Source organism: Halichoerus grypus, chromosome 6, assembly GCF_964656455.1.
Source record: "Halichoerus grypus chromosome 6, mHalGry1.hap1.1, whole genome shotgun sequence".
Classification (NCBI taxonomy): domain Eukaryota; kingdom Metazoa; phylum Chordata; class Mammalia; order Carnivora; family Phocidae; genus Halichoerus; species Halichoerus grypus.
In genome coordinates, this window is record NC_135717.1 from 103811312 (window position 1) to 103839122 (window position 27811).

General features: G+C 37.7%; 1 protein-coding gene across 3 annotated transcripts in view; it reads right to left on the bottom strand.

The window, feature by feature from the left end:
* DENND5B (DENN domain containing 5B) overlaps nt 1-27811 on the bottom strand; it is a 189772-nt gene that overhangs the window by 91433 nt on the left and 70528 nt on the right. For 2 of the 3 annotated variants that reach the window (XM_078075846.1, XM_078075849.1), the window contains exons 2-4: nt 22162-22227; nt 18598-18707; nt 9051-9717 (exon numbers count right to left, since the gene is read on the bottom strand). In XM_078075846.1, coding sequence (XP_077931972.1) covers nt 9051-9717; nt 18598-18707; nt 22162-22227 — 843 coding nt within the window. The remainder of the gene's footprint in view (nt 1-9050; nt 9718-18597; nt 18708-22161; nt 22228-27811) is intronic. The other variant, XM_078075847.1, reaches the window with a different exon arrangement.

Consider the following 27811-nt stretch of genomic DNA (forward strand, 5'->3'; position numbering starts at 1 on the left):
ACTTCAAGCTACATATTTAATGCAATCCCTATCAAAACACCACCAGCATTTTTCACAGAGCTAGAACGAACAACCCTAAAATTTTTATGGAACCACAAAAGACTCCAAACAGCCAAAGCAATTCTGAAAAACAAAACTGGAGGCATCATGAGTCCAGATTTCAAGCTATATTACAAAGTTATAGTCATCAAGACAGTATGGCACTGGCATGAAAACAAACAGATCAATGGAACAGAATAGAAAACCCAGAAATGAGCCCACAAACTATATGGCCAACTAATCTTCGATAAAGCAGGAAAGAATATCCAATGGAAAAAAGACAGTCTCTTCAACAAATGGTGTTGGGAAAACTAGACAGTAACATGCAGAAGAATGAAACTGACCACTTTCTTACACCACACACAAAAATAAATTCAAAAGGGGTTAAAGACCTAAATGTGAGATGGGAAATCATCAAAATCCTAGAGGAGAACACAGGCAGCAACCTCTGTGACCTTGGCCACAGCCACTTCTTGCCAAGCACATCACTGGAGCCAAGAGAAACAAGCAAAAATGAACTATCGGGACTTCATCAAGATAAAAAGCTTCTGCACAGCAAAGGAAACAGGTAGCCTATGGAATGGGAGAAGATATTTGCAAATGACATATCTGATAAAGGGTTAGTATCCAAAATCTATAAAGAACTTATCAAACTCAACAACCAAAAAAACAAATAATCCAGTTAAGAAATGGGCAGAAGAAAATAAAATCTTTAAAAAATAAATAAATAAATAAAGGGGCGCCTGGGTGGCTCAGTCAGTTAAGTGTCTGCCTTCAGCTCAAGTCATGATCCCAGGGTCCCGGGATCAAGCCACACGTCGGGCTCTCCGCTCAGTGAGGAGCCTGCTTTTCCTTCTCCCTCTACCTGCCCCTCTGCCTACTTCTGACCCCTTCCTCTCTCTCCATCAAGTAAATAAATAAAATCTTTAAATAAATAAATAAAATAAAATAAGTAAGACATGACTAGACACTTTTCCAAGGAAGACATCTAGATGGCTAACAGACACATGAAAAGATGCTCAACACATCACTCATCATCAGAGAAATACAAACTGAAACCACGATGAGATACCACCTCACACCAGTCAGAACGGCTAAAATTAACAACACAAGAAACCAATAGGTGTTTGGTGAGGATGCGGAGAAAGGGGAACCCTCTTGCACTGCTGGCGGGAATGCAAACTAGTACAACCACTGTGGAAAATAGTGTGGAGGTTCCTCAAAAAGTTACAAATAAAACTACCCTACAACCCACCAATTGCACTACTAGGTATTTACCCAAAGGATACAAAAATACAGATTTGAAGGGGTACACACACCATGATATTTACAGCAGCATTATCAACAAGAGCCAAACTATGGAGAGAGCCCAAATGTCCATCGACTGATGAATGGATAAAGAAGATGTGGTGTATACACACACACACACATACACACACACCAGAATATTACTCAGCCATCAAAAAATTGAAATTTGCCATTTGCAACAATGTGGATGGAGCTAAAGTGTATTATGCTAAGTGAAGTAAGTCAGAGAAAGACAAATACATGATCTCACTCATACGTGGAATTTAAGAAAGAAAACAGATGAGTATACGGTAAGGGCGGAAATAAAGGCGAGAGGGAAACAAACCATAAGAGACTCTTAACAACAGAGAACATACTGAAGGTTGATGGAGGGATGTGGGTGGGGGATGGGCTAGATAGGTGATGGGTATTAAAGATGGCACTTGTTGTGTGAGCACTGAGTGTTGTAAGTGATGAATCACTGAATTCTACTCCAGAATATGTTAACCTTCACCTGAATGTTTTATGGGAATGGATATTTTGTATGACTGCAGAACACTTCCCCCAAAAGTAAAACAGAAAGCACATAAATTGCTCTTCAAGCAGTATTAACTGGACATGCTACATGGGGATAAGACTGCCTGAGCCTGCACAGTGTAGAAAAGCAGCAGAAGTCCTGGTATGGACAAATTCTACACCACAGCCCTATGTGCACAGCATAGACTGAGACTATGGCAAAAATCTGTGAGCACCTCCCAGTGATGAGTATTGGGATGTTGGACTAGAGAACTCCCATGAGAGGCAATTACTAGCTTGCTTACTGGACATTAAACTGTTCCTATGAATGAAAGACATAAAATAATCTTGAAATCTGGAATACTCATGATGTCTTAGGTAATGCTGGAGAAGGCAATGTTTAGATGAATTCCAAAATCAAACGGAAACTGTTTATACAGGATCTTGTTACATGGAGAATGCAAGGAGGAGATAAAGAACCAGGAGCCTCTTTTCCCATAGGACTCACTCTGGAATGTGTAAGGAGTGCCAGATTCTATTGTCACTTGTAGAATCCTGAAATCTATCTGTACTGGAGCTGAACCTAAGCTGTGCCCTTCCAAAGGCAGAAGCATCTGGGTTTAAATAAAAAGAAGGAGGAATAGTAGCTGAGGGTAAAGGAAAGAATAAATGAGTTAGGTAGTAAGGGAAATCCCATATACATTAATACCTCAAAGAGGCTTAGAGCAAGAGATAATATTGTCTCTTAGCTCAATTATACCAGATGCCTTGAAAGATGAAACCATGTATTGCTTAGACCACTACTGCTTTTGGAACCTGACAAGAGCAAATGAAAGTCTGCAAACCTGAGTGACCTCAGCCTGGGAGACATTTTCATACAATAAGGATGATGGACTGAACTACTGTTAATGACTGAATGGGACTAGTAAGGACTAGTAATGTGCCAGCATCTTTTAACTATCAGGATTCTTTTGCTATACGGGATCCATGGTCAAATACCGGGGGGGTAGCCTGTGGTATAATAAAACATATTTGGTCTTTGTTTACAGGTGATGGTAATGGTGAAGAAGAAGGAGGAAGAGGAGGAGGAAAGAAGGTAGAAGGAGGGGGGCAGGAAGGGAAAGAGAAATAAAAAACCTAAATAAACTATTAAAGAGACTGATCTGGTACCTTACATCTTCCCAACAACACCAAACAGTTTACAGACAAGTTCTCTCAGTCATGGAACAAGTAACCACATCCTTAAATAAAGTTATCTCTATCTTCCAGAAAAAAACAGAACATTTTCCAACTCAGTGTATAAAGCTAGAATAACCTTAATTCCAAAGCCAGACAAGATAGTACAAGAAATGAACATTATAAGTCAAATCATTAAAAAACACAGATGCAAAAATTCTAATAAAAATATTAGCCAACTAGGGCGCCTGGGTGGCTCAGTTGGTTGGGCGACTGCCTTCGGCTCAGGTCATGATCCTGGAGTCCCGGGATCGAGTCCCGCATCGGGCTCCCTGCTCGGCGGGGAGTCTGCTTCTCCCTCTGACCCTCCCCCCTCTCATGTGCTCTCTCTCTCTCTCTCAAATAAATAAATTAAAAAAAAAAAATATTAGCCAACTAAATCAAGCCATATTTAAAAATTAATAATACATCTTAACCAAGTAAGGTTTATCTCTGGAATACAGGGATGGATTTTTCACCTTATTTAGTGATCAAAAGGAGAAAAACATCATATTACTTGATGCAGAAAGAGCATCCAATAAAATACAACATGAATTCATGATTTTTAAAAACTTGAACAAACTAGGAATAAAGGGAACTTCCTTAACCTAGTACAAGGTAGTCACCAAAAACACTACAGCAAATGTTATACTTTATAGTGAAACATTAAGTGTTCTTTTTAGGGGCACCTGGGTGGCTTGGCTGGTTAAGTGTCCAACTCTTGGTTTCAGCTCAGGTCATAATCTCAGGGTTGTGAGATCAAGGCCCCCCACCTTGAGCTCCATGCTGGGTGTGGAGCCTGCTTGAGATTCATTCTCCCTCTTCCTCTGCCCTGTCCCCCGCCCCCCCCCGCAGTCTCTCTCTCTCAATAATAAAATCTAAATAAATAAAGAGATAGATAAATGTGCTCTTTTTAAAAGCAGGAAAAAGACAAGGATGACTGCTACTATCAATTCTATTCTATACTGTACTGGGGAGCCTAGTATAGTAAGGCAGGAAAAAGAAATAAAGTGAGAAATATTGGAAAAGAAGAGAAAAAACTGTCATTATTTGTAATTATCTACTATTGTAAAACTTTACTGAGAGACATTAAACAAGACCCTTAGAAACAGAGATACATTTCATGGAAGGGGAAACTCAGTATTTTAAATATATCATTGTCCTCAAATTAGATTCAATGTAATTCCAAACAAAGAAGGTAGATTTATCTGTAACACAGCATTATCTATGTTACAAAGTTCTAATGATGATACTATAGATTCAAAGGATTAATGATTTTGAATGCTCTCTTTCAGCTAAGTGCTAAGATGTCATTATTTTGTATTGTAATGTACATATAGACGCATGTGAAAAATGTATATTGAATAAATTAGTCTATTTCTTGGGTAAAAAATAAGATAATGAGGGAACCGTCCTACCAGATGCCAAGACTTACTTTAAAGCTATAGTAATTCTGGGCACCCGGGTGGCTCAGTCGGTTAAGCGTCTGCCTTAGGCTCAGGTCATGATCCCAGGGTCCTGGGATCGAGTCCCACATCGGGCTCCCTGCTCTGTGGGGAGCCTGCTTCTCCCTCTCCTCCCCACTTGTGCTCTCTCTCTCTCAAATAAATAAAATCTAAAAAAAAAAAAATTTTTAAAGCTATAGTAATTTAGTACAGGGACAAAGATTGGCAGAATAAACTGAAGTACACCAGAAATATACTCTCACATACAGGAACTTCTATATGACAGAAGTGGCACTCCTGCTCAGAGGAAGGAAGAATGGGTCTATTCAATAACTAGGATAACTAGTTATAGATATTTCTAAAATATTAAATTTGATTTCTTCCTTACAACAAGCAAAAATCAATTTAAAAAAAATCAGTTTCTTATACACTAAGGCCTTAAATGCTAAATATAACTTAAAACATTTAGAAAAAAATGCAGTCTATTTTTATGGTCTCAGAATAGAGAATTTCTGAAACAAAGTTATAAGTTAAGTTAAAAGACTGATAAATTCAAATTCATGAATATTAAGAGTATCTTAATTCAAAGACCCCTAAAAGAAAATTAAGAGCCACAAATTAGATGAAGATATGGACTACACATGTAATTGACAAAGGATTAATTTCTTGAATATAAAACAAAACATCAACAAGAAAAAGTCTTTATATTAAAATTCTATTTATCACAAAATAAAGCTAATATAAAGACATTGGCCAAAGTTAGTCAAACTCTACTGCTTTTAGGATATAGGTCATGGGAACCCACTTTCTGCCATCAAAATACCAAGTTTGCTTTTATGAAACCCTATAACCAATAAGCTATGGTGTTCAGTTGAGCACAACTAGCAATTTGTGATTAGGAGGCCTCCAACTTTTTCAAGAAAACTGTAAGTGGCTTCTACTTTCTGACAAGGTTAATTCATGCACAACTTAGAAGAGGGAGGGGAAGAAAGGAGGGGAGAGGGGCATTGTGAAGGCATACAGGCTGGCATTGCAGTCCAGTGTGAGCTGTGGGTAACTGCTTATCTCCACTGGGAAGAATCAAGGTAAGCAAGGCCCCAAAACTGTTCCTGAGACTAATTATTGGTATCAAAAATAAGACACTCATGTTTAAGTTCCCCTATCTTTTATTTCACCACTATTTCTTTGAAAAGAGGATCGTACTCCAAACTTCCCCTGTCCTGTTACAGGTTTTTCCAGGGTTTAGAAGAAAGTGATCTTTTCTGATTTGGGGTCCTGGAAAAGAGCCTCTATCTCCTGAGTGCATTCTCTACTTAAAATTTCTAGCTAGTTACCACCACAAAGCGAGTGTGATAAACACACTCTCTAAATAGCAGATTGAATCTGTTTAAATGGGCTATGGACCAGAATTTCAAATCAGTCTAGAAGGACAGTTTTCATCACTAAAATCCATCTACTTTGATTCACTTTGGGTTTTCACGGTAATTGTTTAGCACTTACAATGTTTTAAATTTTATGGCATGGCTTTATTAGTGAATAAGAATTGGAGTATTGGATGTTATTAAAACCCCCTTAACACGGGAAGAATGAAGGAGGGCACCAGAGTACAAATCAACATAATAACTCTTATTTCATTCATTTAAATGAAATCTCTTTCTCTAATGGGAGAGACATTGTCAATATTAAAATCTTCATTTACACAGAGCTTTCATTTTATACTCTACGGTTATTTAGCATGATCCCTTTGTAACAGATTGGCAGAGTGAGTTAATAATTTAAAAATAAATATTGAGACAGATAAGGAAAGGTTAAGTGCAGTGCCCAATACAGTTAACATGGTGGTTAAGTGCTCTGGAGAAAGAAAGATCCAAGCCCCATTCTTAGCTCTACAACATTACCTAATAGCTGTGTGATCTCAGGGAGGTTACTTAGCTTCCCTGAGCCTCAACTTCCCTTTGATAAAACATGGATAAGAGCAGTAATTCACTATTGAAGAGAGAAGAATCCCCAAAACAACATACACGGCATTTTTATAGTACAATTCCTAACATAGAGTGATTTCAGTGAATGCTTATAAATTTACCATGAGACTTTCTTTGGTAGGACATTTAAAATGTGTGTGTGGGGAGGGGGAGAGGGAGAGAGAGACAGACACCTATAATCTCAGGATTCATCTGTTGTTCTCGGTATAAAACCAAATTTCCAAAAAAACTCCACAAAACCCATAAAAAACCCAAAAAACACTTCATTTAGTACAAAAACATGCTCATAAATACTCATGCTTCTTCATTTGAAACTGAATTAAATTGGCGGATATTAATCATCTATAACTTTTCAACAGCTTCCATGAACCAGCTGGGATAAGCTAATCAAACAGCGGAAAGATGAGAGCTCAGGACAGACCACATGCGGTGAGACATACAGTGCTTTTTTTAAAAGAGAAAGTGTGATAATGAAAGGGTTTTTTTGCTAAGAAAAAAAAAAAAAAGCCCTAACATTCAGTATAAGAGAACATTTATTAGGCCCACAACCCTGAAAACAAATGCCTCGACTATTTAATTTAACAAAGCTGTACTTTAAATGCAGTAATATGTTGGACCCATGCAACTTAAAATATACATAACTTATAGAGGATTGTATAGGACTAATAAAACTAGTAATAATTACAATAATATCGGCTCTCCCCATTTAGTGCCAATTATGCCCCAAGTATCCTGTACAGGTTTTCTTAGTTAACCTTCACAATACATCAGTGAGAGAGAGGGAAAAAACCTTATCTCCATAAAGATGAATTAACTGACACTGAGGAAGATTACGTAACTTGTCTATGCTTACAGTTAGTAACGGACAGAGCAGAGATTTGAACCTAGGATTGTTATGACTTCAAAAACCAATATTCTTTCTGGTCCAAACTGCTTCTCTATGCAGAACCAAAACTGAACTAAATGACCTTGAAGATTCCTTGTAAATCTAGGACTGAAATTATTTTTTCTCATAGGTTAATACACCTGAGGGTATCTAGTTCCAAGCCCTGTCCCCTTCCAGCAACTCTCTAACCCCTACCCTGGCTTCAGGGAGAAAAGCAAGAAAGGAAGAAATAGAAAGGAAGAGAGAATTACTTAAAGCTACACGTTTTAGATACAAACAAGTGATCTGCAGGTAATGATAAGCCCTAAGAAAGTGAGAGCAAGAAGAAAGGAAAGAATTTCAGTTGGTCATTAGAGAACTTTCTGACAACAAAAACAGAGGCATCAGAACACATTATCAAAGAACATTATGTAGGATAAACTGAAGAAAATACAACCTCGTGAAGGGCTGTCAACACACAAATAGTATCAACATACACACAAGATGGGGAAGTACAAATATAGCCTACTTGGCTCAGCCTCACTTATAATTTAAAATAGAAAAGAAAAAAAGGAAAGTGGTAAAATAAGCTTGACGGCAGCAGTCAAGAAATTGCACTACAATTCTGCTAGCCTAAATACAAGTTAGCAAAAAGCTAACCCAAATATTTGTGCCACATTTTTCAAAGAACCCATCGATGTGCAGCAACCATTTTATGTTTTCCTTCAACTCGCTATCCATTAAGACAGAGCATGTCTATTTCCTCTACAAAATCATGTTCAGATCGGAACCAGTACCCTAAGCTCAAAATTAGCCATCAAAAACGCACTCCTAAAATAAAACTCAAATTTTGTTAAGTTTCTTAAGTATGTGCTGGGAGAACGCTGAATGAAAAACATCATAAAGGTAACTTCCTTTTGGGAATAAAAGCAAAATAAAACAAAAACACTCCACATAACTCTAGTAGAACTGTTAGACCCAAGAGGGTCACATCTAGTGAAATCTCCCACAGGCAAAGATCCAAAGTTGATTGCCTTAGGAAGCTTCAGAGTCAACAGTTTCATTTAATGCCTTTCCAATGTCAACTGAGTTTTGATGTGAACCTTTCTCATCTGCAAAGAATGAGACGGCTACATGTTCTTGGTACTAACATCATTCTCTCACTTCCATTATGAAAAGAAATGTGGTTTTTTTAAAAAATATTTTATTTATTTATTTGAGAGAGAGAGAGGAGAGAGAGTGAGAGAGCACAAGCAGGGGGAGTGGGAGAGGGAGAAGCGGGCTCCCCGCAGGGCAAGGAGCCCGATGCGGGGCTCCATCCCAGGATCCTGGGATCATGACCTGAGCCGAAGGCAGACGCTTAACAACTGAGCCACCCAGGCGCCCCGAAATGTGTTTCTTTTATGATGATCAGGTACTATCTGGAAAAAAGGGCCTATTTCCATTAAAAAATAAATACACTCAAGTCAGCCAGATTAAGGCTTTTGTACGCTTTCCTGTTTTTCTCCACAGCCACTGACACCTCAAAGAGAAGTAATATCTTAGCCTCTGGTCCCACCTTAAACAGGTGCTCCTTTTACACAAAACAGAAGACTTCTGACCATTAATTATTTGGTTCTGATAATATTCCCCATGGAAATGCAGTCGTTGGGATTCCTAAGAACTTTTTTGGGGGAGACTTAAAATCCAGGGAAGACCTACCTTGTGAGTAGAGAAGGATCTGCATCTCTAAAAGAACACAGGTAAACACCTGCACCAGGTTCTCCAATCCCAGAAGCTCGAAGGCCTCTCGAAGAGGGTAATCGGAGAGGGGGAGTTCACTGGGCCCAGGTCTCTGGCAGATGACGGGTTCATAAACACCATAAAATTTCAGTGACCTCCCTGGAGGTGGAAGGGGTACCTCGTAGAGAATGTTATGGATGTAGCTCTCAAGCGGCAAGGGCGGCGGCTGCTGTGAGGTAACTGCCTTGTAAAGCTGGATAAGGAATTTCTTGCAGGCCTGCATGAAAGGCAGCGGTGTGATCAAACATATACTTTTTGAAACGTACAGCGTGTCTCTGCTGATGTCATAGGAGTTGTATCGCTGGAGTTTCAAAAGGGAAGTTGTATCTCCCTCGTCAACACTGCTTGCCAGCGAATCCATGCTGCAGGAGGACGAAGCATACACCCCGCTGTAGTGCTCGGCGTTGTGCATCTGGTAGAGCGTCTGCATGGCTGTGCAGATCTGCTTACTTGTAACTTCCTCATAAAAAGTGAGAACAAAACCATAGGTACGAGAACCATCTTCCCGGGTAATTATAAATGAGTGGAACTGAGGGTCTTTATTGTCAGTTTGAGTTCTGAAAGACAGCCCTTTAGGCATGCACAGCTGTGGAGCAAGGGGGAAAAAGTATCAGAATGCAGTACACAAGTAACTTCAAACCAGAGAAAATGTTTGTTGTTTACACAACAGGACTCCAAAGGACACAGGTTTTATCCGTATTTAATATTATTAGCAGCAGCCCTAAGTTAGAAATACACTGTAAGTTCCTCACTGACACACAGATAAAATTATTTTTAAAATATATATAGACAAGGAGAACCATCTTTACAGTGTAACACATGCAGGAGGTTTGACTAAGACTAAGAATGGAAAGATCTTTGACTTGTTCCCAGCAAACCTCTTATCCAAGCCTCTGACCTTCAGCGCCGCATGTGACTTCTCTGAGCCTCATTTTCTTTATCTACATTTGCTAATCAATGACTTGAAGGCAAAATAGTCAAAGACACTTTACAAATATTTAATATTTAAGTACCATTTTTGTAGCAATGATGGTAATGTTTCAGAGGAATAGGGAAGTAGGTGAAGGCCCATTTGATAAATTGAAAAAAAAGAATAAAAACAATAGTATCATTTTCACTATTCTGAATAATATGATACTTGATCTTAGAAACAGAAACTTTAAAAATGGAATGATTTTTTGATTTACTGAAGCAGAAGAGTAGAAACAAAGACATTTTAGATTCACTCCGGTAATATTATGCTTTAGGTCTTGGTAACTACCCAGGATTGAGTCAGACTTGGGAACAAAATTACCTGAGGAGTTGAAGATACTATCTTTAAGATTCTTAAAATGCAATTTGAATTCATTCTTTAAAACATTTTAAATAAAAGAAATAAAACAAATTACAGAAAATTTGAAATATACTAAGGAAAAAAACCTTGTAATTTAACTATCCTAACATAATGATCATTATTAATTTTTATGTATTACTATTTTTGTATTGCAATATGCTTTCTGCATAGAAATAATTTTACCACAGTTATTACATTTTTCTTTTTCAGACTTAACAAATCAATCTGATGGGAAATCTAGAAGTTCTCCCCACATTACTAAGAAAATGCAATTCACCTTGAAAGTTACATGTCCTTCATTCAAACTGTCAACACTTTATTAAGTATCTTTATGAGCCAGGCCCTATGATGGTGATACAGGTGAGAAAGACAGATAGACATGTTCCTGCTCCTATGGAGCTTCCAGTCCAGTAAGGACGGCAGATGACTAAAAAAATCATAAACTATAAATAAAGTATGGGAAGTGCTATGATAGGATAAATATAGACTGCCATGGAAAAAACACAGCAGGAGGACATAAATTAGAAAAGAAGGAGCTACTGGAGAAAAATAAAGTCTAAGTGGAAACCTGAAGATGAGTATAGGTGTTAGTGAGATGAAGAGAAGGCAGAGAGGATACATGTGCAAAAGCCCGCAAGACAGAACATGACGGTTTGAGGAAGTGACACGTTTTCTGTGGGTGCGGAACAGAATGGAAGATGGGGGGAGGTTATCCTACACTGTTGGTGGGAATGCAAGCTGGTGTAGCCACTCTGGAAAACACTATGGAGATTCCTCAAAAAGTTGAAAATAGAGCTACCCTACGACCCAGCAATTGCACTACTGGGTATTTACCCCAAAGATACAAATGTAAGGATCCGAAGGGGCGCCTGCACCCCAATGTTTATAGCAGCAATGTCCACAATAGCCATGCTCTCATCAAGACCATGGATGGCTCACTGAGAGTGCCTACAGCCAGGACCTGAAAACTTGGTTCTGTAAAAAAGCCAGATAATAAATATTTTAGGCTCTGCAGGCCTTAAAATCTTAGTCACAGCTACTAAGCACTACCATTGTAGTGTAAAAGCAGCCACTGACAAAACATTAAGGAACGGGCATGACTTTGTTCCAATGAAACTTTATTTATAAATAGGTAGCCAGTTAGATTTGGCCTAAGGGCTGGTTTGCCCACTCCTGGCCTAGTCAAGTAAAATGTAATGAAGGTAACAAGTAACATTTTTGGGCTAAAAATGCAGTACAACTTCCATCTCTCTCTGGTCACATACAGTGGGAGCTCTGAGCCAACATATAAGAAATGTGACTAACCTGAAGCAACCATGCTAGAGACCATATGTAGAGATCGCACAGAGACAGAGGATTCCCCAGCGATGTTCCTAGCCCTGGAGACAGATCTGTGAGTGAGTGAACCTTCAGAAGACTCCAGTCTTTAGCCTCTGAACCACTCTAACTGACACCCAGTAGAGCAGAGGGTGCTTGCTAAACCCTACCCAAATTGCAGATTTGTAAGCAAAGTAACAGTTTTGTTGTTTTAAATCAAGAGTCAACAAACTTTAGTCCTTAGGTCCAATCCAATCAGCCACCTGTTTAGGTAAATAAAATTTTATTGGAACGCAATAGTGCTCATCCATTTAAGCACTGTCTGTGTCTACTTTTGCACTACAACAGCAGAGATGAGTAACTGACAGAAACTGTATGGCCTACAATGCCTCAACTATTTACTATCTGGCCTTTTATGGAAAAAAAAAAAAATTGCTAACCCACAACCCATGTTTTAAGCCACTTAAATAGTACTGGGGTGGTTTGTTATACAGCAATAAATAATGGAAACACTCCCTTACTTTCTTTAAGTTTCCACGTAAATACTATCTTAAAGAACCTTCCTTTATCATTCCGTAAAAAATACTGTTTTCATCCTATAAATGCCATTAAAATGTCACTTTTCCTCTAGAAAGTCTTTAGTATATGGGGAAGAAATTAAAGTCTTGGACTGCTGTATACAAATGTACACTGTATACTGACACACACTACTAGTTTCTCTATTTGGTTTGGATCTCTAGATTGTAAATGACTCAAGGACTGGTGCTATATTTCTAGGACTATAAACGTATAAGAGTACCACACACAGAACAATATACTATTTGGGGCCATAAAAGGTGACTGATAATATATATAAAAAGCAAAAAGCAAAAAGCAAAAACCATGTAGTTTAGTATTATTAGGTCAGTGAAAATGTCTTTATATTTCGTATCACTGAACATGAGACCTAGAAATTACGAAGGAAGCTTTACATAATTATTTTTATATATGTTGAAAAGAATTAAATTACTATGTATATTTGGGTAGAATAAGACACAGAGTTAGGTAAACACACACAAATACCTGACTTTGTTAGAGGAAAATTTGTTTATTCCTCATCTTGGGAACAGTTGTGTAAGGAAAGGCCATGGCAGGACCTTTTCATAGTTACGTCTTCACATTAAAACTGCTTTCTTTAACAACAAGAAGAGATCCTCTGCTCATTTATGAATAAAAACTCATCTGACACATCTACTACAGTAAATAAAGATTGTAGGAAGGAAGATTTGAATCCCTCTTGCTCCAGGCTATGCTCAAATTTATTTGGGATAGTGCATGCCATATACGTATTTGTTGAATGAATAAATAAACAAACAAATGAACAAGAAAACAAACAAAACAACAGCTAGGGATATAGCACCAGATTAGCTCCTCTCCTGATTAAGTCTACAGTTCTCTTTTTACATGTAGTAGGTAATACAGAAACGTAGTGACCTCCAAAGTCAAAATAAAGATTTAATTTAATTGATAGGCTTTCCTGACATCATAAACCACAAAATTACAGCTCCAACTGTTTTTGCACAGCTGCCAAATATTCCCTTAAGGTTTTGTAGCTTTCTTGAGCATGCATTCAAACATTTACAGGAAAAGCTTGCCAAAAGTTGTGCTCAAAGTAAAGAATGACTTTCTATGCTACAGATAACAGATGTTAAGAATTCTTAAATTCTCTTCCTACGAATCAAAAAAAGTAAGAATTGCATTTCTAATCTGGGAACCATGACTTGGAAAATGCTACTGCCTTTTCATTTTTAAAAGTGAGAATTCTTGTATGAATTGTCAGGTTTATTTTTCAGAAAACCTGAGACATAAAACAAGATTTGTTCATTAGGGCATTCAACAATCTCTTGTTATCCCTAATAATGCCTTTTATTAACAACAGCCCCTCTCCAACCCACTCTCCCACAATAAAACAACTAAACATTTAGGGCTGTCATTGTTTACCAGATTGCTACTGGTAATCAGATTACTTTAGCCAAAGTAAGCTCACAGTGCTGTGTACCCCCCTCCTTGAGCAACTACATGTCCTTATTATCCCTCTGGACTATTTCAGGTGGTTTGGCTAGAATTTTAACAATTCCTTTTTCCATCTTCTATAGTTCTGTGACTTCCATGCCCTCTCTTATTATACAAATAAAAGATAAATTATTCAGAGTTGGTCTGTTTGCCCCTCCTTTCTCCTACCTTCATTCCCTCTCTCCCTCCTTTTTCCTTTAATAAATATTTATTTTATGTCATATATTACATTAGATCTTGGTAATTCGAAAGACGAATATGAAAATAATCTCTTCGGGGAGTTCACAGTCTGGTAAAAAAGACAAACACACAAACTAACGGTTATAAAATAATGCGATCAGTGCTGCTGCGGAGTATGTTCAAGACATTATAGAAATAGAGGAGAGAGAGCACCTAACTACTTCTGCTTAAGATGATTTTGCAGGGGAGGTAATACCTGACTAGACAAAGACAGGGAAGGGAAGTATTGTAAGCAAGCAAACATTCCTTTATTTATTCAATGACTTCAGCCTCTACTGCGTGTAAAACTAGGGATATAGCAATGAATAAGCGAGAGTGTACCTATCTTCACGGTGTTTACATTACAGCAGGAGACACAGAGCTGATAACTAGCTACATAATCAATTATTTAATTCCAACTGTGATAGGTGCTACAAAAAGGTACAAGGTGCTAAAAGGTCCTAAGAGAACCTGAAGGGACCTGACTGAATGTTGGAAGGGTGGTCAGGGATGGCGTCTCTGAAAAAATTGTGTTTAAAATGAAACCTGAAGGGTAAGAATTCACCAGGGGAAGGAGAAGTGGAAGAATCCTCCCAAGAGAAGTGGCTGCAGAAGCAGAAGCTTTAGTGTGAAGAATGGAAAGGAGGAGAAGTCCAGGTAAGAGAGTTTGAGGGTTTGGACTAAGGTCTGGGTGTACAGAAACAGAGAGAAGTAGATAGATAACTGATTGCACATGGGAGAGGGTAAGAAAGTGAGAACTTTCAAGGATAATGCCAGATTTTCAGCTTAGGCTACTACGTGGATGGCTGTACCATTCACTGACCAAGGCTAGTGGGAAGACTGTGAATTCAGTTTTGGACATGTTAAGTTTGAGATGCCCATGAAATATTCTAGCTCCAAAGTAATGGCTGGATTAGAGCCCCATTCCTACGGTTCTACTGTGAGACAGGAACTTAAACTTGGATGAAAATGAGGGCTTACTTTCATTCTAATGTCAAACCTATTAATCTAACTAAGGGTTATCTGTCTCAAATTCAAGAACTTGCTGAGTCCGTAAAAAGTATATATAGCTCTTTTTCCTTCAAATCTTACAAGATGGGCATCTGAATAGGTCTTCTTTAGTCAACCCTTTACCCTTTACTCTTTGCTCGTCATTCCACCCTACCCTTTTTTGTGATCAAAGTAAACAGTAAATTGTAAACTTAGAGCTTTATAGATTATAAAAAGCTTTATAACAGTTATGACTTTTTTTTAAGATTTTATTTATTTATCAGAGAGAGAGAGGGACAGAGGCAGGCAGAGGGAGAAGCGATGTGGGACTCGATTCCAGGACCCTGGGATCATGACGTGAGCCGAAGGCAGACGCTTAACGACTGAGCCACCCAGGCGTCCCACAGTTATGACTCTTTTAGTTACTTAAAATTTAATCATATATCAGATGTTTCATTTAGAATATATAATACAGAATCTTTATATTTCATATAAGCTGCTTAAAAAGGTATTGATCATATTTTCTTCCTAACAATCCCTAGGTTCACTACATTCTTAAGGATAAGACCTACTGACCAGAACCTTATATAAATAGTCATGGATACCAAAATGCAGATTACCTCAAAGAGATCTGAAATGGGGGAGGAGGAGGCAGGGGACCTTCAGCTCCATTTGCAATGCTTTGCTTCATTTAAGAGAAAAAGCACCGATCTGAAGCAAATTCATCAATGTTGAAATATGTCAGTTCTGGGTATATGACTGTTGTATTGTTTTGTTTTATGATACTCTCCCCTACCCCTTTTTTTCATGAAGATCTCTCAATCAGTAACCAAAAGAGACATAAAAAGCAATTAATTCAGAAACAATTTCACCTGTCATTATTTATTTTCTATTACATTTGCATGGCACTCATGGAATTTTTTTTTTTATTTACAAAGTTCATTGCTTTGGAGTATTTAATTTCTGTATGAGATTAATGACCCTTTTTCAAAGCACCACTGTTGCTTGTTAAAGAAATGACTGATATTATGGAAGGTGATGACTCGTTGGGAGTGGGATTTTGCTAAAGGCAAGAGGAAAGCTTTATACCTCTAGGTGGGAATAAATTATAGCTTCATACACATGTACTTACTAATAAATCAGAGGAAATTAAGGGCAGTAAATCTATGACCCAAATGCAGACTAGTTTAATGGGATGCTTTTCAGAGATTTTCAAGGAAAGCCAGCAATTCCTTTTAGATTGGCAGCAATAACCAAAATGCTATGTGGTGCTTAACCATCAAAACACAAGCCTATGTGTTTATTCTTCATAGGAGACTTTGGTTGCTTACATAAAATAATCCCAGAGGCAAGAGGAAAGAAGTAATAAAGATTAAGGAAGCTGATCCCTGCTTTAAAGATGAACGCTCTACAGACCAAGGCTAAAGCTATCATGGATGTCTCACTATTAATGCATTCAAATGATTAACAGGAAGAAAACACACCAAGTGTGGCATTTTGTTCCAAATGACTATGGATTCATACTGTAGTAAAACCATTCTAATTTCTCACAGCTGAATTTATACTTTGAAATATCTTACTAATTTAAGAAGTCAAGTGTTGTAATCTATTTACATTCATATCTAGGTTTCCATTGCTTCATTTAGACACTCTTTTCTTTAATACTTTTCTATTAATTTGCTGGCACAGCAGCTGATAAATTATTTTTTGTCATTGCTGTTTGTTGACAATTTTAGTCAGAAGCTTGCTGTGCTCCTTCAAGTGTCATAAATATAACAAACAGTTGTGTTCTACTTAATATTTATGGTGCTGTCTTCACCGAAGACGAGGCCCCACAGTATTAACGTCCAGCAAAATGGCATCTCCAATTAGAGAAATAACTACACTGTGTTCTGTGAGGAATCAAAGTCAGAGCGCCAAGTGCCTTAGGCATTTGTACTTAGAAAAAGTACCACACTACTCCCTCTTTGTAGAAAACTCAGACTAGAATGAATTTACTGTGATACAGAAATACCACAAAAGATCCAATGCGACCCACGTCATTTTGGTGCAGGTCAAAACTAAGTTATATCATTTTTCTTTGGGGGAGGCAGCAGGTAGTTGGGGAAAAAGTGAGCTAGAGAGTAAAAATGATCTAACCTCTGAGACTCCCTGCATAACTTTGGGTTAGTAATCTCTGTAAAATATGATAAGAACTCTCATTGGGCACATGTCAGCATGTATGTGAAAGTAACATACATGAGATATCTAGCAGGTATCTACTGCATATTAATTTCCTTACCTTACAGTATCATTTCAAAATGGGATCTTTTAAGCTCTTTTAAAATTCTAAAAAAGAACTACACCTATCAGTGTCTCAGTCCACTGTTAATTATTTCTGTGCCTATTATGCCTGATCTCTGATTTGCTCACTTAGGAGCACCCTGATTCTTATAATCACAGAATTCTATTCATGGAATCCCAAATATTACCCAGGCTTCTTACCGGGACCCTCCTTAAATAATCTGAAAACTATGACTATTTCTAAGAATCTCTAAAGGGACTTATAACCACCACTGGTAACTCATTGCATTAATTCAAATTCCTTATAAACAAATTCCTACTAATGTCTAAATGATGAATTCAAGTTCCTTTTCGTCTTTACTTTGTGAGTATGATAAATTACAGGCCCATCATACAACATTCCTTGAAATATGAAAACTGTAATCATGTTCCTTCTATCAGGATCCTCTCCAAGCAAAGAAATATTAGTCTTTATCAAAGCTTCTACGTATTAACAGAAATCCAAACACAGCTTAACAGTAGGAAAAGAAAATGGGCTATGAGGAACACATGCACCTGGATGTTCATAGCAGCACTATCTACAATAGCCAGATAATGGAAACAGCCCATGTGTTCATCATGTGACAAATGGATAAAGAAGAGGCGGTATATACATACAATGGAGTATTACTCAGCCATAAAAAAGAATGAGATCTTGCCATCTGCAACAACATGGATGGAGCTAGACAGTATTATGCTAAGTGAAATAAATCAGTCAGAGAAAGACAAATACCATATGATTTCACTCATATGTGGAATTTAAGAAACAAAATAAACGAGCATAGGGGGAAAAAAGAGAGAGACAAGCCAAGAAACAGACTCTTAACTACAGAGAGCCAACTGATGGTTACCAGAGGGGAGGTGGGTGAAATAGGTGATGAGGATTAAGGAGTGCAGTGCACTTGTGATAAGCACTGGGATGTATGTAAGTACTGAATCACTATATTGTACACTTGAAACTAATATTACACTGTATGTTAACTAATTGGAATTTAAATAAAAACATAAAAAACAAAGAAAATGGGCTTTGAGGGTCTGTTATATATATTTATCTGCCCTGGGGACTGTAGGAAAGTAACTTAACTTCTCTGAGCTTCATTTCCACGTCTATAAAATGAGGACAATATTATCTATCTTAAAGAATTGCTTATTTAAAACATCAAATGAAATAACGTAGACACTGTCATCTTAACGAAATAAAAAGAAGGCTAAAGATTAAAAAAAACTACATACCATGTTCACTGCATCTTGATCAAAAGGGTTCCATTCTATATTCTCAGGATAGTGGGCCAGCACTTTGGATTTGAATGTTCTTCTCAGAGGACTCTGGTCAAAATTTTCACCTATAACAAATAATTAATAATTAGTTGATATTTAGAATTTTTTCAAAAGCATGTAGTTTTATTTTTATTTTATAGATATATTGACAGATAATGTTGAAATCTGATTCAATTTCTACCTCTAACAGTCTGAGTTGTAAAATTCTCAATGGAACTGTTAATGAAAGGTTACTGAAAAGAAACTGTTAATAAAAGATCTGCATTTAAAACTTCAGAATCTGAGGCGCCTGGGTGGCTCAGTCGTTAAGCGTCTGCCTTTGGCTTGGGTCCTGGTCCCAGAGTCCTGGGATCGAGCCCCACATCGGGCTCCCTGCTCGGTGGAGAGCCTGCTTCTCCCTCTCCCACTCCCCCTGCTTGTGTTCCCTCTCTTGCTGTCTCTCTCTCTGTCAAATAAATAAATAAAATCTTTAAAAATAAATAAATAAAACTTCAGAATCTGAATTTCAACACCTTGGGCAGACTACTATACTAAAAATCAAGATCTACTCAAATAATCTTTGCTGTAACCTAATTATTGTCCTCATTTCAATATGTGGTGATAAAAAAAATCTACTTGGAAACATCTAATTTATTAACAAAACATCCCAAATTTAGCATCCTGAATCATACTTCTGATGCTAAGATTTTGTACATGGACAGACACAATGCTGCCGCACTCAAAGGAGGCAATTTTGCTTGAGCTGCCACAGAAATCTGACAAATGTGACTGCATCCAGGCTTTTACAAGTAACAGAATTAACAGAATTAGAAACATCATTACTGAGTTGTCTAGCAGACACACTAAACCTATGAAAAGAAACAAGCTATTCCAAGCCAAACTCATCACCTGTCAAAATTCAGGAAAAATAAAGTCAGGCTATACTTCGATTATTATATATAAATAAACTTCAATTATAGCTGTCAGCTCAGTTCTTTATCTCCTTGACCAAATTAATTCCTATGAGACCTGCTTCCCCCAAATGCCTTAGTTCCATAAAATATGTTAATGTGGATGGCTCTTAAAAACACAAACTATTGGTGGCGCCTGGGTGGCTCAGTCGTTAAGCGTCTGCCTTCGGCTCAGGTCATGATCCCGGGTCCTGGGATCGAGCCCCGCATCGGGCTCCCTGCTCCGCGGGGAGCCTGCTTCTCCCTCTCCCACTCCCCCTGCTTGTGTTCCCTCTCTCGCTGTGTCTCTCTCTGTCAAATAAATAAAATCTTTAAAAAAAAAAACAAAAACAAAAACACAAACTATTATATCAAAAGATAAATGCTACTTACCAGTATTTGTACAAGTAAAAATACCAAGTAATTTATAAATCATAATTGGGCATCTAGTTAGACTCAGTTTCCATTTTTGGTAAAAATATGAAAAGATGGATACTAAAACACCTTTTAGTGCAAAACTTAACATATCACAAAAGGAGGGAAAAGTTACACTCTAAAATCTTGTTGGAAACTGCAATATAAAATACACAGAAGCTTTTCTGAATAAAGGCACATAGTTTATTAAATAGATTTGCTGCAGAAACTGTATTGTTTCTAATTTAAGCCCTGGTTAATGATCATTTTCCTTTGGATTCCTCTTACTTATCTAGGCAAATGTTTCACCTCTAGTTTTCTACTCCATATATCTATCTTCTAAGAGATAGGGTAGAGAGCTTTCATTTCCAGAAGAAGAACTGTCAAAATCATCCCTGAGGACGGTTTATGAATTTTTGCAACATGCCTCTAGAGTGTGCTTACAAAGTCAATGGAAAAATGTGGAACTGTCCAGGAGTCAGTGTGCCTGAAGAAAAGAGTCAGGGTTCAGAATACCTGACTTCAGGAAGGGCAAATGACATTCTTTAAGCTGATACTAGATTCTCATGCAAGCACTAAGAATTTTTAGATTATTCACTTCTTCATTAAAAAAAAAGAAGACAATGACTAGGGGCACTTGGGTGGCTCAGTTGGTTCAGCATCTGCCTTCAGCTCGGGTCATGATGTCAGGGTCCTGGGATCGAGCCCTGCATTTGGCTCTCTGCTCAGCGGCGGGCAAGTCTGCTTTTCCCTCTCCCTCTCCCTCTGTGATCTCTCTTGCTCTCACTCTCTCTCAAATGAATAAAATCTTAAAAAATAAAAAAGACTACTTTTCACTTCACTTTAAGTCACAGAAAACACAAAACAAAAATTCCCTCTTGGTTCTAAAGATCTATGCTGCTAACTCTGCTACTGACAGGAACAGGATATCCTCAGATAATATACAGCAACCAAGAATGCCTCTCCTTCACCCACCAACATATACCAGAAATGTTTATTTTTGTAAGTGTAAATAAAATGTGAAACACTGTGGGGGCAGAAGAAACAGCACATAATGCAAGATACAACTCCTTGCAACACTTACCTTTTAATGAATTCCTGCCTGAGTCTGGTTAAAATAGTAACATTATCTTCATTCATATATCAAGTTATTAATGGGACAGAGGATAAATCAGAAAAGCCATGACAGTGCCATTTTCAATATAATTGTTCTGTTAACTAAGGAACACCACACCCTCTTGAAGCACAATGGAATCACCCAGAAGATAGAGAAGGAAAACCACCTTTTTCAGAGAGAAAAAATTTCACAAAAACAAAAAAATGAAAACACTCAATGAAACAGAAACACAAATCTAAGAAAAGAAAAACAGAACCACCGCCACCACTGCCACCACCACCACCACCAGCTACTAGACTGCCAAAAAAGGGGGGGCAATAGAAAAGGTCATTGCTGTATATATAGCTGTCTTGGCAAATACCATTTTGAAGTAAATTAAGGGAACAACCAACCATGTAGAAATTCTGATAACATTGTTAAGGATTTAGACATGAGTGGATGTAGTTATCACTACTATTACCAGCCAAAGAAGAGAATCCTGAAGATGACTTTTGGAGATGGGCAGTGGGGGGAACAACCTAATCTTCTCATTTTGAACCCATGTTATAAATGAACTTCTAACTTGGAATTTACTTCGAGGACTTAGCAGGAGAAATGAATTAGTCTAAGAATTGGGGTTCCCAGGCAATAGAAATGATACATATGCATTCTTAACTTAAATTCCACCTTTTAAACACTATCCTGAAATGAACAAGGATTATAAACTTGTGCAAATATTAATATCCCCCACTACAAATGCATATAAACTTAATTCCAAGTAATACTGCCAAGTAAACTGCTACTAAATTTAAGCTGCAATTCAGCCTTTCCTTCTAAGAAAATAGCATATATCTGCCAAGAGAGCTTAAGACCAGTGAATAATTTTTTCAAGGCTTGAAGCAAATGAGGTCTTTACAAAAATTAAGATGCAGATGAGAGAACAGAAATACAATATAATACCTATTTCTGCCCAAGCAAAACAGAAAAAAAAAACAACCCAATTATGATGGGCTTGGGGTGAATTAAAATAATGATTTCTAACACCTTAATTTTTATTTTTACTTTTATTTTTATTTTTACCTGAAGTCGTATTTGCAGTATCTTGGCTCTTGCCATGACGATCTGCTTCTAGCCATTGGTACAAAACTACATAATGTAACAGAAACAAAAAACTTTATAAACAAAGAAACACAAAGAAACACAAAAGCAAAATGACTTTGAAGAATGGAAAATGAGAATAACAAATTAAACAAAAGCAATAAACATGAGACATTAACATCAATGGAATGTAGCTTAACACCAACAGTATATAGCTTATAAGCTATTAGTAATAAGAAAGCACAGAGAATAGGTAATTGTATTTTAATGTAAGAAAAATACTATTTAAACATTTGTAAGTTATTCATATGGGAAAAAAGCACATATATTCTTCTCAATGCTGATCTGAAGAGAAGTATCAGGAGAAAGCTAATGTTTCCATAGTCAGATAAAATATAAGACAAAATGACCAACTTTAAAAATTACATTCCAACTTCTGCACACCTATCAGAATGGCCGAAGTCCAAAAAACGGACTATACCAAATGCTGACAAGTACAGGAAGTAACAGTAACTCTCATTCACTGTTGGTGGGAATCCAAATGGGTACAGCCACTTTGGAAGACAGCTTGGCAATTCCTTTTTTTTTTTTTTTTAAGATTTAACTTATTTGACAGAGAGAGAGACACAGCAAGAGAGGGAACACAAGGAGGGGGAGTGGGAGAGGGAGAAGCAGGCCCCCCGCAGAGGAGGGAGCCTGATGCGGGGCTCGATCCCAGGACCATCATGACCTGAGCTGAAGGCAGACGCCTAACGACTGAGCCACCCAGGCGCCCCCAGCTTGGCAAATGCTTAACAAAGCTAAGCACAGTCTTACCATAGGATCCCATAGCTCTACTCTAATCTGGACAAAAACATCAGACAAATCCCAAGAGAAGCAATCTATAATATACCTGATGAATACTTGCCAACTATCAAGGACATCAAAAACAAGGGAAGTCTGAGAAGCACTCACAGCCAAGAGGAGCCTAAGGAGACATGATAACTGAATATAATGTGGTATATTGGATGAGATCCACCAAGAGAAAGAAGGACTTTAAGTAAACACTAAGGAAATCTGAATAGGATATATACAGACTTTAGTTAACAATTATGTATCAATTGATTTGTTAACTGTAACAAATATACTACTGTAAGATGTTAATGATAGGAAAAACTATGTGGATGGGGGGGGATATGAGGTATATGGGAACTCTATTATCTTCTCAATTTTTCTAAAATCTAAAACTCCTCTAAAAATCAAGTCTGTGTTTTAAAAAGCATTCCAATATGTAAGATAAGGACAAAATAGTATTATATCCAATCTTGTAAGTAACCTACCTTTTAAGAAATCATTCTATGCAAACAGGAGCTGAAGTATGCTCTGTACTAAGATGCCATTTAATCAACTATCCCTTTATGTGCTATTAACTAGGAAGTGTCAACTCTTGGAGGAAATTTTACCACAGTTAAGGACACAGGCTGTTAGGAAATTCACACTAGACCTCTGTAACTGCAGCTTTGAAGAGTATAAAAACTTCTGAATAGGTTACCCAGATGTCTACAACTTTTAGATATCCAGTCTTCTCTTTAAAGAGTTAAATAATGATAATGTAGGGTCCTAATCACCAGGGAATCTTCCTATCTATACCTTGAAGGTCTGAATGATCTCAGGACAAAGGCAAAACTTCTACTCTGAGGGGGCTACTGGCCCACGGATACTGTGAGAATTCTGTATCCCAATCAAGGTTTGCAGAAACTTTGTACACTCTCCCTTCACAAAACAACAAGAGAAAAACCAAAGAGCTGGGGAAGGTAGCCTATGGAACTCCTGGACCGAAGGAAAAAAGGAACTATCTGATCCATTATAAATCCTGCAATCACCCAGGAGGTTATTTGGATCTTTCCAGACAGCCAGGTGGTATACTGACATTTATCATCAGGGATAGATGGCTCAAAACAGACCTTTGAGGAGCCCCCACACATACACCCATGCAGTGTGCAAAGTCACTGGCTGAGGGTGCCCCAGTGGGCACACATGTCAGTATACTCCCCTCCAGGATACTGCACACTTCTGGGAGGCAAATAATTGTTACGACTGGGACTAGCAAGGAAGAACTCGAGAAGCAGACGTCACTCATTCTTTACCTTTCTAGTTTACAGGAATAACTACTCATTAGAGTACAGAAGTAGCAGATTAGAGAAGTATTAGGCCATGACACAAAAATCTCCCCATTTGGAAAAAAGCAAGTATGGACTTTACAACTGACAATGAATATCACTCTCACAAAAATGAGATACTAAGTAGAGGAAATTAATCCATTAACTGGTCTAACAATTCTGCCTAGCTTTCATCTAAAGGCTATTTTGCCCTGATTAAGGTAGAAACTCTTGGGTGCATTTAAGGTATCACTAGGAATATTTACCAATAGTTCAATTACTTAATATTGCTCCTGTTTCTGGTTTTACCAGAGAAAAAGAAAAAAAGGAAAAAATATGAAAGCTATTCCAGGTGAACTTACACAGAGAATTATACATAAGCAAAAGTCTTTTTAGTAAATTTAGATATTCAATTATTTTATCCTTGCCTCCAGATTACCCATGGTCTAAATATTTCAGAGAATTTCCAGTGAAATAAGTGCATCTGCTTCATGCAAAGCTATAATGTGAATGACCATTAGATCAAATTTGGATTTCAAAGCCCACTTTATAGCACATTTAAAAATATAATGTATAACTAAAAAAAGAAATGTGACAGATATTTTTACCTAATATACCACAGTGCAAAGGGGTAGTTCTAGAAGGACTGAGCTCAAAAAATTTAACTCCCATAAAGCATCTGAAATATGTTAAAATACAGAGTCTGCTACTATGTTTGTAGTCCCTGACTATATTGTGCATTCTCTTCCTTGGTAACTTTCTAGATTGCTTTTTACTGTGCTCCTATACATAATAAATGCAGTTCTTTAAATATGGGACAGAATTTGCCCATTTTTTATGGATGTTCTCTACCCTTCATAGAAGAAGCCATATACCCACTACTAGCTACTAATTAATGCTATAGGTTTTAACCCATGATGGGCCTGTTAGACTTTCTAAAAACACAACTTCTATATCCAGTCAGCAATCTTGCTGGTCATAAAGGGAATCAAGCAAAAGAAGCTGGGATCTCTGAAAATTCATAGACCCTACTGAGGAATAATCATCAATAAAAAAACTGTGAACCCTGGTAATCTTAAAAGTTTGTTTTAAGATATTAATAAAAGTACACCAACATCAATCTAGTAAACTTTGAATTTCTAAGAAATTCACAGTATATTTCATTCTTGATCACATCAAAATTAAAGAGCCATACTCTATTTAGCTAACACTAAAATACACTTTAATTACGGAAGTTTATTCACTGGAAACCAAGAGTATATACACAGCAGTTATTCTGTTTCAACCTGGTACCTCCATTTAATTCTGTCACTAATCACCTGGAGTTGGCACAGACGTCACTTGTTAAAAGGCACGGACCCCAATAGGACTGCCCTGACTTCAGAGGTCACCAGCCCACCAGCCCTTCTGACATACTGGCTATACATTTGGGAGTTTCCATAACTATCAGGTTTGATAATTCACTAGAAAACTCATGGAACTCAGGAAAGCACTATTACTTGTGATTGCAGTTTTACTACAAGAGCTACAAATCAGGGCGCTTGGGTGGCTCAGTCGTTAAGCGTCGTCTGCCTTTGGCTCAGGTCATGATCCCAGGGTCCTGGGATTGAGCCCCACATCGGGCTCCCTGCTCAGCAGAAAGCCTGCTTCTCCCTCTCCCACTCCCCCTGCTTGTATGCCCTCTCTCGCTGTGTCTCTCTCTGTCAAATAAATAAATAAAATCTTAAAAAAAAAAACAAAAAAAACAAGAGCTACAAATCTGAAGGACCAGACAAATGAAGACACACAAAGGGTGAGGTCTGGGAGGGAATGCAGTGCTTTCATGTTCTGTCCTGTGGAATCAGGGTATGTTACTTGCCACCACCACACACACACACAATGTGTTTATCAACCAAGAAGCTCCACTAACCTTTGGTATCTGGAGGTTTTTTTTTTTTAGATTTATTTATTTATTTTGGGGGGGGAGGGGAGAGGGAGAGAAAGAGTCCCAAGCAGTCAGTGCAGAGCCCAACTCAGGGCTCCATCTCCCGACCCGAGATCATGACCTGAGCCAAAACTGAAAGTTGGAGGCTTAATTGACTGCACCACCCAAGCGCCCCTGGTATCTAAAGTTTTTAATGGGCTTCACTACGTACACAGGACTGATTTGATGATTAGCCATATGACTGAACTCAAATCTCTAACCTCCTCCCTTCCCTAGAGGCCCAGTTGGCTCAAGCCCTCTGGTAACCAGCCCCTACCCCGAAGCTATCTAAGAGGGGCTCATCTTTACTTCATTAGGATAACACTCCTATTACTTAAGAAATTACCAGGGATCTAGAAGTTCTGTGCCAAGACTGGGACAGAGACCAGACAAATTCTTATTAGGCACGGGGCGCCTGGGTGGCTCAGTCGTTAAGCGTCTGCCTTCGGCTCAGGTCATGATCCCAGGGTCCTGGGATTGAGCCCTGCATTGGGCTCCCTGCTCGGCGGGAACCCTGCTTCTCCCTCTCCCACTCCCCCTGCTTGTGTTCCCTCTCTCTGTGTCTCTCTCTCTCTCTCTCTGTCAAATAAATAAATAAAATCTTAAAAAAAACCCCAAATTCTTATTAGGCACTGTGCATTCTACCACCAAGCACAGAACACAGTAGCAGATTATTTACTTGCAAAAATAACCTTAGCAATGGATTCAAGATCTATAGTCCTCTGATAATGAGGAATAAACAAAGCACTCTGCTTCTAAGCCATGCTTTACATCCTATCCCTTTTCTGATAAAATATGAAAGAAGAAAAAAACTTTAAAAAGTCATTGAAGTATTGTAACTGATATTATAAAACCCTCTAAGAGGAAAGGTCCATAATTTTTAGGTAAATAATAAGTACCATGCGTTTATCAGTGCTTAGTAAATTATTTTTATTATTCTGAAAAATATAACAGTGATTTTCAAATAATAAGCATAACCAAGAAAACAAGGTTCTAGTTCTAGTTGAATATTCTGGGTTCTAGTAGCCTAGGGCAAACCACACTTTCTTTGAGCAAAGGTTTCCTCATACATAAAATACAGATTACATAGTAACACATTAGTATTATTACAGCTCTATCTTGTATGAGGATCATTTATGCAATGTATTTCTGGGAAAGCATATTACTGTTAGTATTTGATGCTGCATGTTATAAAGTATAAAACGAATCTTCCTTATTGCTAAAGGAATATTCTCTGCTAAAATGACATCAAGAGAGCTACCCTTTGCCTTCAGGAACAAAAGAAAGGCACCTGCCATTAAAATATTTATAGCTGACAAGTAACACTATAGGGCTAGATTTCTAAGATGATTCAAACTGAAACAGTTCTGCTGTATGACTCAAAGAAGCAGTTATTTGCTCAGAGTTAACACAGACTTTTCCCTTCATTTCCGTTCATTACTTTTTGCTGCCAATACTCTCACCAATAAATAAATAAATAAATAAATAAATAAATAAAATTATAAGTAGTCAAAAACAAGTAACTCAGTTC